The sequence below is a fragment of the Octodon degus genome, unplaced genomic scaffold, assembly GCF_000260255.1.
Source record: "Octodon degus isolate 3935 unplaced genomic scaffold, OctDeg1.0 scaffold00006, whole genome shotgun sequence".
NCBI classification, from domain to species: domain Eukaryota; kingdom Metazoa; phylum Chordata; class Mammalia; order Rodentia; family Octodontidae; genus Octodon; species Octodon degus.
Genome location: NW_004524582.1, coordinates 11,939,269 through 11,953,008, shown reverse-complemented (window position 1 = coordinate 11,953,008; position 13,740 = coordinate 11,939,269). Strand labels below are relative to the sequence as shown.

Below are 13,740 nucleotides of genomic sequence, written 5' to 3'. Positions count from 1 at the left end.
AGTACAGGTTCTCCTATGTCCTGAGTCTTCACTGACCTTGAAAGGCTAGGGCCAAAATGTTTGCTAACCATGCAGCCCTTCCTTTTCTCCAATTTTGATCTGCTAACTTAGGTTGTTAACACTCCAGAAGAGAAGCTAATTATTAACCTGCAATATATGCGGTTCGGTTTACCCTATCGACACACCACCATTTTAATCAAAGTAAAAGATGAGTTTTTCAAAACATGTTACTTTCTTTTTGTTCACTCTTGTACGTATGGAAGATTCACCCTTTTACTCCCTATGTCTATACCTCTAGACTTAATTCATTTTTTTTTAGAACAGGGTCTTGGTAAGTGGTCCAAGCAGGAACTTCTGTTTCTCCTGCCAAAGTGCTGGGAGCCAAGGTGCCCAGCTAACATGGATTACTTCGATACCTTAGCAAATGGTGACAGCCCACTGATCTTTGTCAGCGAAAGTAATGATCCTGCTAGGATTTTTTTGTGTGTATAAATATCCAGGCATTGGATGGTGGGCAAGTGAATGATGGCTCTTCCATAGGGCACCCGGGGTAGCCATGTCAGCAGTCTGCAGTACCTGTGTCACCCACCTGCATCCTCAAGCACCACGGGGGCCTTGGCTCCTACAATCTGGCCTTGCTCCATGAACCAAGAGTGGCTGCCAAAAGTCATTTTAATTTTTGATTTTTTTAAGTTCCATAGGAGGATTCATTTTTAAATCATTCTGAAGCTCCATAGGAAGACTTTCAGGGAGTCTGTTGGGGCCCCAAGATTAGATGCAGGATTATGTGGGGATGGCACATGCAGAGCTCCAGGGTGAAACAGAAGACCTGAAGAGGTTAGGAGCTGCTGTGTCAGGGCACCAGCCACAGGGCTGAGTCGGCCTGCGTCGGCCGTGTCAGAACCTGCCTTACTAACTGCTAATGGCTCTCTCTCCCATCCAGTGCTCACTGTGCGGATGGCCATACCCATCATCATGGGGGCCAACATCGGAACCTCCATCACCAACACCCTGGTGGCGCTCATGCAGGCCGGAGACAGGAACGAGTTCAGAAGGTAGGAGGCTCGGGGCCAGCCCATTGGCTCCTTCACAGAGCTCCTGGAAGTGGCCACAGAGGAGACTGGCCAGGGTTGGGAGCCACATACTTCCCAGTTGATGGGACTGTGCCCCTGGGCTGCCGCCAAGATAATAATAGGCTCTCCCAGCACCGTGTTATCTTAGTGACCAAGCAGTCACATAGGCAATTGCTTAGCAAGTGCCCAGTGCCTAGACAGGGCTTGCTAACCACGAGCTCTAGCTGGAAACTTAGCTGCTGGGTGGCGGAGTTGGAACAACCTAGGAAGGGTAGGATTTACTGTCTGGCCTCGTCATAAATAATTATAACTTCAGAAAACCTCTTTTGTCAGCTTTACCTACCCATGCCACTTTATTTTTCTTCACTTGCACATCAATAAAAGGTGTAGTTTTTTGGATCTAAAGATTTTGTTTGAATATAGGCAAGAGGAATCCTTTTTTTTCTGAAACAGTAAAATGATATGCATTTCTGGCTTCTCTCCTAACTGGTGACGGATTGTTATCAGAAATTTTAAGAAAATAAAGAAGCAATCTCCAGCCTGTCTCTGGGATGCCATCTCTGGTAGTGTGGGCAGGTAGCTGACTCTGAGCAGGCTACTCAAAGAGGGCCAGCCTCAGCCCTGTCTGCTGCCAGCAGCTGGTGGATGTGTGGTGGCACTCTTTGTCCTGAGCCACGTCACCTGGATCCTGATGTAATGCCCCAGTGGTTATAACAATACACAGTAGATGATGTTTTCTAATAGAAACCAAGCAGGCATTTCCATGCCTCATTTTATTCATGTCGAAACTCAATGAGGGACACTGTCCAGGTTTTTGTGTTTGAGACTCGTATATTTTACAGTGATACACATTTGGCTCTGGGTAACCTCGGATAGAAATTTAAGATCTTTGGAAGTGTCTGCATATAGAATCTAATTGACTCAGCTTGCCCTGTGGGGGATATTTCAATATGCTTTCAATAACTTTCAATAATTCCTTGGTACATCTCTTTCTTAATGGCTTGGTTTATTTTCTTAGATTCTTGGGGTAACAATTACTGTCTAACATTTATAAGGTTCTTAAAACATTTTCCAAGCTACTCGCAAGTATCTGAATCACTTCACGTCACATCGGCAGTGTATGAAAATGTGTATGTTTGTCTTTTTGGAACAGTCTCATTCGGCCTGGCCTTGAGCTCACTTCATAGTCCAGGCTGGCCTCTAATTCATGGTGATTTTTCTGCCTCAGTCTCCCGAGTGGTGGAGTTACAGGCATGTACCACTACACCCAGCTGAAAGTCTCTTAAATCATCTTCTTCAGGAAGAATACTTGTAAAATATTAGGTGCTATGATGAAAATAGGTGGAATGTTAGTAAGTGAAAATATGCACTTGCAAATTTCTTTCATTGCAAGAGGAGTGAAGTGTTTCCCCACATAATAATTTCCTTCTTCATCCACCATGGTCCATTTGGTTTGGGGATACTTTCTGAACTGAAGTGTTCTGTAAAGGGAAATGCAATCTGGAGATAGGATGGAAGTCAGGGAGCGTCTTGGAACCTCCAGCAGGTGCAAAGAGTAGCAAACAACAGCTGTGTTTCCTGTGGAGACTGTGCGCACCAGACTCAGTATATTTTTTAAGTTTAAGAGTAGAGAGCCTTGATTATCTGCTTGCGGATCTCCACCTTTCTGGAGAAAGGTGTGTGGGGCTCAAAAATCATCTTAATGCAGATTTTGTGAGCAGGGCTGTTGAGAGAATTACTCAAGCCTGAACTGTCAGATGCGCCAGTGTGAATATTAGCCTCACACCTGTAGGACTGCTGTGAGGACAGCCGGGGGAGTGGACACCCACTTGTGTACAGATACATGGAGACAGAGATGGAAGTCTGCATGCACTGACTGACCTGCTGTGGGTTTTCCTCCCTAGGGCTTTCGCAGGGGCCACTGTCCACGACTTCTTCAACTGGCTGTCTGTCTTGGTGCTACTGCCCCTGGAGGCCATCTCCCACTACCTGGAGAGGCTGACTGGGCTTGTGGTGAACACCTTCAACTTTCAGAATGGAGATGAGGCCCCAGCCTTGCTGAAAGTCATCACAGACCCCTTCACAAAGCTCATTGTCCAGGTAGACATTCCCCTGCTCCTGCCCCTGCCCAGCCCTGGCCATGTGAGTTAGGGACATATAGAACACTGGGGGCCTCCTCTGGAAAGAGCAAGGAGGTGGAACTTTCTGGAAAGTAGCAAGGAGGTGGAACTTTCAGAACTCTTCCAATGTGCCACTGGGAATCAAAGCCGGGGCTTCCGGTGGCTAGGCACGTGCTTTACCTTTGAGCTGCAGCCTCAGCTCAGGGACACTTGATGGTATGATTCACCTTCAGGATTTTTTGACCGTCATGTGACATCTTTTGCATGGTGGGGGTGATGTGAGGGCTTTGATGAGCCCTTGGGAACCACTTCCTCCCCAGTACTGTCCCCAACATGGGCTCACTCTACTTCTTGGCAAAGTGAAAGGTCACTGCCTTCTTCCCCCAGAGCCCAGCATGCCCCTCTGGTCCCTCATGTCTGGCTGTATTGAAGCGGCAGGAGGCGAAAGGCCAGCTGGGACCTTGTACTTTACTCTGCACCTTTTGCTCTTACCTGTGATTTTTACTGTCCTCTGCGAGGCCAGTGAGGAGCTACTCCTGCTTCCTGGAGACCAGGGCCCTGTTTGCACAAACAGCTCTCCCTGTGTTGGGCCCCTGAATGTCTGGTACTGTCTGGTGCTGCTCTGAGGTATACCAGCGAGAGTCCCAGACATGCCTGGAAGGGCTCAAGGGCAACCTCATCTTCCCTGAGGTCCTGGAGCAGCCCGCTCTGACCATCTTCCTTGTTTTTCCTCAGCTTGACAAAAAAGTTATCCACCAAATTGCAATGAATGACCCAGCAGCCCAAAACAAGAGCCTGATCAAGATTTGGTGCAAGTCTGTCAGCACAGTGGTACGTTTCCAAGAAAGCCACTTGGTAGCGAATCCTAGAAGCTAAGCCCTAAGTCTTTGCCTCATGGTGGCAAAGAGAATGTAGGGGGGCAGAAATAGGGAAGCTCCTGAAAAGTCAGAAAAACTGGCTAGTGAGATTCCTTTTGGAAGCAAGTCCTTGAGTTCTGGCTGGGCTTAGGCACTAGGACGCTGCCTCGCTGCGTACACGTTTTACCTGGTGTTTTGTGATTTATGTATCTCCCAGAGAAGGTACATCCCTGCCTAGTCAGTCACCTGCTGGTTTGGGGAGGGTTCTGGGACTGTGCACCACACTGTACTTGGCACTACGTGGTATCTGGCACTTTCCAGAGCTTTCCAGAATGTTCATCCTCAGAAAGCCCGCAGGCTTCTGCCCTTGCACCACATGGGAACTTACCCAGCTTGCTCTGTGGTTGGGTAAGACTCACCTTGCCTCCACGCTGTACTTGTTTCTTTTGAAGTGCTAAATACTTGAGGCTAAAGTACATGAATTAATTTTTTTTTTCTTTTGTATGGGGGATCAAACTCAGGACCTTGCACTTTCCAGGCAGGCACTTATGCCACTGAGCCCTCCCCAGTTTAAGAGCTAGATGTTTCTAAATGGTGATGGCTAATTTTATTTGTCCCAGAGTGATTTCATTGGTTCTAATAGTGCTATAAAAATGGATAACAAGTCCTGCAGAGAGGAAGGTGAGGGAGGTAGCCTCAGCACACACCAGTGTCTGCTCCACCCCTTCCCCGTCTGCCTTGCCACCACCTGTCCATGTGAAAGACACTCTCATGTTTGTCATTTAGGCACAGATGAATGTTACTGTCCCCTCACCTGAAAACTGTACCTCCTCTTCACTCTGTTGGACGGATGGTGCCCAAACCTGGACCTTGAAGAACGTGACCCTACAGGAGAACATTGCTAAGTGTGAGTGAGACTAATTGTGCTGGCTACTGGCTGGGCCATTTGGAGAGAGGGGTGGGGGGCTTTCAGGGATGGAAAGAAGGCCCCAAGCACCTGTTCTGCTTCAGACATAGAGCAATGCACGGTCATGGCAGAAGGTGAGAGACAGGCCCAGGGTCCTGTGGAAAGGGGCCGAAGTGGGGCTTGAAGTCTAGCCCTCTACCATGGGAGTCATCTAATCCCAGGCCTCCCTCCATGCCACTGAGTCTGAGCTACATTCTCAGCTGTTTTTAAACCTTGAGACAGGGTCTCACTAAGTTGCCTAGGTGGGCCTCAACCCTGGCAATCCTCCTTCATCAACCTCCTAAGTAAGTAGTTAGATTTGCAGGTGTGGGCCACATATGCCCAGCCGCTGATTCTTTCAATCAGCTGCCATGTCACCCTGGAATCTTTTCACATGTACTTACTCAGGGCATCTGGTTATTCCTTATATACCCTTCACATCTCTGCTTCTCCTTTGGGCCCACTGACAGTAACTCTGAGCACTGTGACTTGACAGCACAATATGCACCCTCCCACAAGTGTGTGCATGTACACACACACACACACACACACACACACATCCACACACATAAGAATTTACTAGCTCTGCTGTTCTAAGTGCTGTGCATCCATTGATCTAGACAGGCATTGCTGGACTTACTGCGGGAACATATTAGGATGCTGAAAACAAGACTTAGAATTGGGAGAGTTTAGGAAGCTTTGTTCTAAGTATCAGTGAAAAGCAGCATGAGTTTCAGAGGTGAATGAATGGGGTGTATGCCCTGTTGACCTGTGACCAGCTGTGTGACTCTGAGGACCTCACCTGAGGACCTCACTTCATCTGCCAGGCTCAGTGGTGCCTACTGGCCACAGATGAGCCCCTCCCAAGGCCATACCTAGCTGCAAAGGAGGCTGGAAAAGGCTGACTTCGTCTTGAGCTGCTGGTTACTAAGAGCATCCAGTTATTTACTGAGATCTTGTTCAGTTGCAAAGGAGGCTGGGAAAGGCTGATTTCGTCTTGAGCTGCTGGTTACTGAGCATCCACTTACTGACTGAGATCTTGTTCCTATTGAGAGAGATCTGTAGCTGGGTGGCTCCCTGTGCTCCTGACCAGGCTGTCCCTGTCTCTTCAGGCCAGCACATCTTTGTGAACTTCAACCTCCCAGACCTCATCGTGGGCATCATCCTGCTTGTTCTCTCCCTACTGGTCCTTTGTGGTTGTCTGATCATGATTGTCAAGATCCTGAGCTCCGTGCTCAAGGGCCAGGTGGCTACTGTCATCAAGAAGACCATCAACACTGGTAGGTGTTTCCCTCCCAGTTGGCCTACTCATGGTGACCTATGGCCACCCCAAGGTATCCTTTGGTTTCCATCTTGCACATGGGTCCCTCCTAGAGTTTCTCTCAGGTCTGCTAAACTGTAGAAGTTAAGATACCATTGTCCTAGAATTTCTTTGTCCTGGGGAAGAAATACAAGCTTCCACTAAAGGTCTGCAAAGCTCAGAGAAGGAGCCATGAATAGAGCCTTCCATTCTGGCAGGTTTTACATATAGGTCCAGGGCTTTATTGGGTCTGGCAGGAACCCTCAAGCCATAGGGAAAGGTTTGTGGAAATCCACCCTCAGCTCCAGTAACCTATTTCAGAAGGAAATGTGGTTCTAGATAAATGCACCAGACTCCCCAGACAATTGGTGAGACTCCTGGCCAAGAAGAACTCCTGCCCAGTAAGCTCTCCTGGCCCATGGGAGCTTAACTAAGCAATGGTATCACAGCCCTGAAATTCACTGAATTGCAGCTAGGGACATCTGTATCCTCAAGCTGTTCCAAGAGTAAATCAAGTGACTAGGTGCTGCTCTGATACAGCTGTATGTGGGGGGTGGTGAAGGCTGGGGTTCATGGTGTTGCTCCAAGCCACTGCATTTTCTCCATGCTTTGTTAGGTGGAAACAGGCATACTGTATTATGAGTAGGGAACCAGGGCCAGAGGACTTGTGGCCTTAAGTGCCCCAAAAGCCCTGTGGGCATAGAGTAATTTATGGGTAGGTTAAAGTATTCCTAACCCAGCCTTCTAGCATCTGTTTTTATCTTTGTGACTCTCACCTATATCCTTGGTTGCACCCTCTGAAACATGCAGGGCAGAAGAGAGGGGAATGAGATGCTAGTCCCCATGCAGGCATCCTTTAGCCCAGCCCAGTCCTGCCCTCTGCGGACCTGAGGAAGTTCAGCCAACCCCAGCTCTCACCTTCTGAGAAACACCCTTCTTTCTCTGTCTTTCAGACTTCCCCTTCCCCTTCTCCTGGGTGACCGGCTACCTGGCCATCCTCGTGGGAGCCGGCATGACCTTCATCGTGCAGAGCAGTTCTGTGTTCACATCTGCCCTGACCCCGCTGATTGGTGAGTTTTTCCCTACCTTCCGTGGGCCACCACTGCCATGTCCGGTCACCCCCAAGCCAATGCCATGTGCTCTGGTCTCCTCCCAGGTATCGGTGTGATAAGCATCGAGAGGGCGTATCCACTCACGCTGGGCTCCAACATCGGCACCACCACCACCGCCATCATGGCAGCTTTGGCCAGCCCAGGCAGCACCTTGAAGAGCTCACTCCAGGTCAGTAACCTTTGCGGGGCTGCCGGACAAGGGGTGGGCTGCAGCCGCATCCCTGGCCTGGCAAACTGGCTTCTGTCATGAGCCAGGCTTTCTGTTAAATCCAAAAGATGGAACCCAGATGTATGAGGGAAACCACAGGGATCTGGGATTGAGTAGCTCAGTGTGAGAACACACCTGTATCTGTCCCTGTCATCAATAGTCACTTCAGGATAGGGGCTTAGAGCTACGAAGAGCAGGAAAGAAGCTGGGAAGCTATGTGAGTCCTCCTGGGACTCTGCCTGGGCCTTGCCAGAGAGGTAGCCTGAGACATGGGCCTGGTGACAAGATGAGCAGGTGACCTGCCTGACCTGCATTAACCAGGCTATTACCAGGCAAGGTTTGTCATGCTGTTTACACCCCCATTGACCTTCATGGGGGTGGAGAGGTGACCAAGGCCCCTTGGCATCAGTTTCCTTGTCTAGCATATGGAGACCTTGATCCCTGTCTTCTTAGGGTTACGAAATCCAGAAACATAAGTGTCCTATATATTACAGCTGCCTGTGTAGTGAAGGAAAAGGAATAGGGTGGTTCTTTTTCATAAAATGTGTCTGATTTAATCCCTTTATCTTTTCGATTGGTAAGATCTGCAACATTATTTCTGTGCAAGGGACAGCACTGGTGGCTGCAGCGGCTAATGCACTGGGCAGGGGTGACAGGTCTTCAGTGGTGCTTGGTGCCACCCCTGGGATGGTGGATCCTGAGCCTTTATTTTGGTTCATCAATTCTCTTCTCCCTTCTCCCCTACTCCAATACTGAGGATTGAATCCAGGGCCTTCACACTGAGCTACATCCCTTATCCTTTTTTCATTTAAGTTTTGAAACAGGATCTTGCTGTTGCTGCCAACCAGCCTGGGCTCATCCTACTTGCAGCCCTTCTGTCTCAGCTTCCCAGAGTGCTGGGGCTGCAGGTATGGCCAATATGCCTGCAGCTCAGATCAGCTGTCCCCTGCTCGACTGGAAACAGAAAGCCCAGGGCACAGGGAAGAAGGGGGCAAAGCTGTGGGTAGACAGATTGCAGGCCCTGAAGGCTGAGCTGGGATTCAGCCAGTCCTCCTCCCTGCCTTGCGCACCACAAAAGTAGTAGGTTTACAGAGCACTCTAGACCAGGAACCTGACTTCCCCTTCACCTGTCCCACTGGTGCCAATTCCTGTGTTTCAGATCGCCCTGTGCCACTTTTTCTTCAACATCTCTGGCATCTTGCTGTGGTACCCGATCCCGTTCACCCGCCTGCCCATCCGCCTGGCCAAGGGCCTGGGCAACATCTCCTCGAAGTACCGCTGGTTCGCTGTCGTCTACCTCATCATCCTCTTCCTCCTGTTCCCACTGTCAGTGTTCGGCCTCTCCCTAGCAGGCTGGCCAGTGCTGGTGGGCGTGGGGGTGCCCATTGTCGTCCTGCTGCTCCTGGTGGTGTGCCTGCGGCTGCTGCAGTTCCGCTGCCCACGCATCCTGCCTCAGAAGCTGCGCACCTGGAGCTTCCTGCCCTCGTGGCTGCGCTCCCTGGAGCCCTGGGACCGTGTCATCTCCCTGCTCACCACCTGCTATCAGCGGCGCTGCTGCTGCTGCTGCCGTGTGTGCTGTCGCGTGTGCTGCCTCATGTGCGGGTGCACCAAGTGCTGCCGCTGCAGCAAGTGCTGTGAGGACCATGAGAGGGAGGAGGAGCCGGGGGTCCCCATCAAGGGGCCTGCGGCCTTCGGCATGGCCATGACCCAAGAGGTCCAGGGGGATGGCAAGGGCACAGCGATCTCCTGCACCGTCACGGCCTTCTAGGGGAAACTGGGGGCTTGGGGACCCAGGGCCCATGCATACCTTCTGTGGCCTTCCACTGCCTCACAGAAATCTCTCCATCTGGAAATAGTCACGTGTCCTGTGGGCCCCCACGTCCCACACAGGATGACATGGAGAACTAGAGCTTGACCACGCCCACTCCTGCACAGCTGCAGCAGTACCCACTTCTAGACCCAGCCTATCAGTTGGGAAGGACTGAGGAGGGACCAGAGAAGGGTCCCATGGGGGGTGTCTGTGTCTACAGAGCTCTCATTTTTATTTTTTTATTTTTTATTTTTTATAACTGGAACCCATTTGTCCCAAGAGTAGCAGGACCAGGGAAATAGGGGGATCATTGGAGACCATAGGCCTGGGCCTTTCCTGCCTGGCATGGCTTCATCAGCAGAGAGACTCCTTCACTGGGCTTCAGGCTACTGCCCTCCCACTATCTTGGTCAGAAGTCATCCCAGTCAGAATAAGATATACAGCTCCCCTCAGCCTGTTCCCTCCCCTAGAATCCCTGGGAGCATCCATACATGCAATAGTCCTGCAGATTGTTGCTAGCTTACTAGGTCTAGCTTCTAGCAATCAGCTTCTACCTACCTGTCCATCCTACCCACTGGGTGCCCACTGGAATCTCCAAGCATCTTCCCCTCCCCATAGATGAGCTCTGATTTCCTGCCCTCTCCTCACACCTGCAGAGCTACAGCCTTTCAGTAGGGGGCGCCACACAGGGCTGACAGAACCGCTGTCCATCATGGGTCTCGGTCCTGAATGCTAGACGCCTTCCCTGTGTCTCCCAAGTCCCTGTCACACCTATGTTCCCCACCCTCACCTCCTCCCTGGCAAGTGAACTTGAGCCTTATCCAAAAAAAGGGTGTGATGGTGCCCCAGGTCACCCTCCTCTAGCGTCTCCATAGGAACAAGCCCTCTCAAACTCCCCATGTAGATATCGCGATCCCCAAACAGAGCCTTTTATACTTTATAGCCATATACCTGTACAGCATTTTTCATAATTTATGTAGTAAATAGTTTGTGGTTTTGTGTATTTTTGACTCATTTGGAATTGAGGTAGGGTTCTATGGAATGTAAAGACAGAAGCAAGCACCTTTGTATATTTTGTGATACTGACTTTATTAAGCAGGCCTCCGGGCCACGCCGCCCTGCACACTGTACATATGTAAGTTAAGCCTGTGGTCATCTGCACTCTTGATTTTTTTTTTTTTTTTAAACTGGAATCTTTGTACCTGTGTTGATTGTATTTTTTTTTTTTTTACTGGCTGTGGGAAAGGAGAAATAAAAGGGTTAATCATACCCAAAAGGTGTAAGCTGTTTCAATCACAGGCAAATACAGGTTTCCTTGGAGTTATTTCCTTAAGAAAAACGTGAGCCATCTTCCTCACTACCCCTTACTACCCACCACGCAATTCGTGGGTCCCCCTGTTCAGAGACCAGGAGAAAAGCGCATGGGTGGGCGCTCACACACAGCTCTTCGCGTATCGGCGGTGGAGATTTGCCAGGGAAGCGCTTATTCCAAGGTTTGCTATTGAGGGCTGTGCTAAGGGCGCGTTGATATTTGCGGTATTGACATGAGAGTTCTGGTTCATCTTTACATTGTGCAATGCCAGCCTTGAATGTGTCCATAAATTCAAGCTGCTAAACTCACAAAGCGGAATCGCCAAGTGCACGTAACTCAAGGCTTGTGGCTCAGACACCTGTTTTGTTCCCACCAGAGCGGAGAAAACTGCAAACAGTCTCAGCGGTGTGGGCTTCGCTTCCACGCATGCGCTGCTAGCACCGTCGTCCGGAAGAGCCAGCGAGAGCCTCAAGGGAAGGCGGCACGGGGCCACCTCGCTTTCCCAGCCTCCCTCGTAGCCAGCAGGTTGGCTAATACGGCATAGGAAGGGGGAGGCAGGCTCCTTAGCAGCTTTTCTTGGAATCCCACTGCTGGACTGGGTTCCAGGCGGGTCTGGTTACATGGCACATGGTTGATGTCCTCAGCGCCCTGCCCACCTGTGCTGGTCGAGATAAAGTGCTAGGGGTTGGTCCTAAGTGAGTACATGCACGGGGTGTGAGGCCAGCAGCACGTGCTTAGGCTCACATTGCGATGGCAAGCGAGACTGGTGTGAAATGTGCACTTTGGCCGTTTGAGGACCTGGGTCCCACTCCAGTCTGTGCCACTCATTTTTCTGTGTTGATTCCCTCATCTTTAATATGGAGCAGGGACACTTGGAATGATTATTAAAATGAAGTGTGGTCCATTCAGTATCCTGAGGAAGGGGAAATTATTTCTAGTACAATCAGCCCCCAGCTTCGGCTTGGCTCCTGAGACAGGAGGGTCACAAGGTAGAGCCCAGCCTGGGCAACTTAGCAACTTAGATCCTGTCTCAGAAACAGGCCGAAGGTGTAGCTCAGTGGGAAGGTGTGGAGTTCAATCCTCAGTACTGCAAAGAGAAACGTAACACACCTGCGATCCTTAAGTTTTGTATGAAAGGGAATAGTATTTGTGTAAGGCCTGAACATGTCCCATGACAAGCAAAACTGGTATATGCTCAATAGAGATTCAATTTTAAAAAGTATTTTTGACCTGGGGTTGGCTGAGTGCAGATGCCAGAGGTGGAGCATGAAGGTAGACCCCTGGGGGCAGCCAGCCGACTGTAATGGCTGCTCTGCTCATGCTGGTTCCCGGAAGTGCTTGGCCTGTTGTGCTCCACAGTCCAGGGGTTGGCCACGCAGAGTTCCCCATATAGATGCTTCCTGCTTTGTTTAGAAATGGAAGACCATGCTGGGGGCTGCTGTGAACCAGGGAACAACCGGAACTGACCTGAGACTTAGGCTCAGGACAGGCTGGACAAGTGTCCCAGGACTTGGGTCTTACAGGATGGATGCAGAGAGCGCTGCTTGGGTTGGAAGATGAGCGCTGCGCGGCCTCTGGGGCACAGGCCCCGCCTCGGCAGCGATGGTGCTGCTCTCCTGGGTGCTGGCATGCGTCTTGTCAAGGCTGAAAACTGACTAGCACTAGGTAGTTGACAACACACGACACTTGGCTGCCTTGTCCTCCAGCCTGGCTCCTGGAGTAGTCCTGTCTCCCTCTCTATGCCTTGTGTCCACACGGTGCGCTGTGGCTAGCAGGAGGACAGGAGCATTCCCCCCACCATTGCACTGGCTCTTGTAGACAAGGTTTATTTCTTATACCGTGTCCATGTCCCTCTCACCTGACGCAGTTGCCGCCTTTCTCCAAGTCAGTCCAGCTTTGCATGGTCACTGCTGTGTGACTATGAGTCACCTGAGAGCTAAGCAATGCCCCTGCTCGGCCTTCTCCCTCTCATTGTTTTTATTGGTGCTATCAAATAAGCGCTTTCCTCCAAATGCTCACTAAATGGAACCTTTTCTTCTCGTTCCTTCACTTTTTTCTTTCGTTGTTCCTGGGGTGGATTGACAATTGTGGTCATCGCTTAACACCCAGCTGAACTGAACCAAGGTGGTGCTGGGTACCGGGTACCCACTTGAGACTTGTTGCCAGCAGCATAAGAGGCAGACTGGAGAGGGAGAAAAGCGCGGTTAGGGGGCTGTTGGCTCTCCTGAAGGCGCTTGTTTTGTGCTGGCTTTCCTGATGTGAACGCGGTTGTTCTCATCAGAGAGGGAGATTGGGACCTTGTCACCGAGGATGGCTGTGGTAACTTTCGGGGGAGATCTGGTTTGCTTCCTGGTTAGTTCTTACTTTGTGTGTTGCTTCCTGGCTCCAGCGCAGGTCCCTCAGCCTGCTGGCTCAGGTCCTTCGTCCTGCTTTGGAGCTTCCACCAATGAATGACCTTTGGGCCTTTCCAGGGCAGACCTGTGAAACAGGCCTGCATGACAGTGTTGTGGGCTCCTGGCCTCCAGTCGGAGGCGAGGACATTGCCATGAGATCCAGGCTCTCAGCTGGATTCTTTGGTCTTTGTGTGTAGATAGATCTCCAGCATTCAATTTACATATGACTCTTCAGGTGATTATTACAAAATAATCCTATAAATTATGTGTCTTGTATTAAATTGTTTCCTTTGGGGCCAGGGAGATAGCTAAGTAGAATAAGTGATTGCCTGGCAAGCACAAGGGCTTGAGTTCAATCCCTGGTTCCGCCAAAAAAGCAAAAGCAAAAGCAAAACCAAACCAAGCCAAACAAACAAACAAACAAAAAACAACGAATAAAATAATTAAAAAAAAAATTGTTTCCTTTGCAACATCCAAACTACAATCCTTCTTTGTTTCATTTCTTTCATGCTTGCTTTCCTTCTTCCTTTCCTCTTTCCTTTCTTCTCTCTCCTCTGTCCTTCCCTCTGTCCCTTCTTCCTGTCCTCTTCCCTTCATTCCTTCCTTTCT

General features: G+C 50.2%; 1 protein-coding gene across 2 annotated transcripts in view; it reads left to right on the top strand.

The window, feature by feature from the left end:
- The window catches only part of Slc34a2 (solute carrier family 34 member 2), a 21,322-nt gene extending 10,672 nt beyond the window's left edge, over positions 1 to 10,650 (top strand). For both annotated transcript variants that reach the window (XM_004624649.2, XM_023699223.1), the window contains exons 6-13: positions 944 to 1,055; positions 2,978 to 3,173; positions 3,929 to 4,024; positions 4,837 to 4,957; positions 6,109 to 6,276; positions 7,250 to 7,366; positions 7,453 to 7,577; positions 8,776 to 10,650. In XM_004624649.2, the coding sequence (XP_004624706.1) occupies positions 944 to 1,055; positions 2,978 to 3,173; positions 3,929 to 4,024; positions 4,837 to 4,957; positions 6,109 to 6,276; positions 7,250 to 7,366; positions 7,453 to 7,577; positions 8,776 to 9,384 (1,544 nt within the window). In that variant the 3' untranslated portion in view covers positions 9,385 to 10,650. The remainder of the gene's footprint in view (positions 1 to 943; positions 1,056 to 2,977; positions 3,174 to 3,928; positions 4,025 to 4,836; positions 4,958 to 6,108; positions 6,277 to 7,249; positions 7,367 to 7,452; positions 7,578 to 8,775) is intronic.
- The last annotated feature ends 3,090 nt before the right edge of the window (positions 10,651 to 13,740 follow it).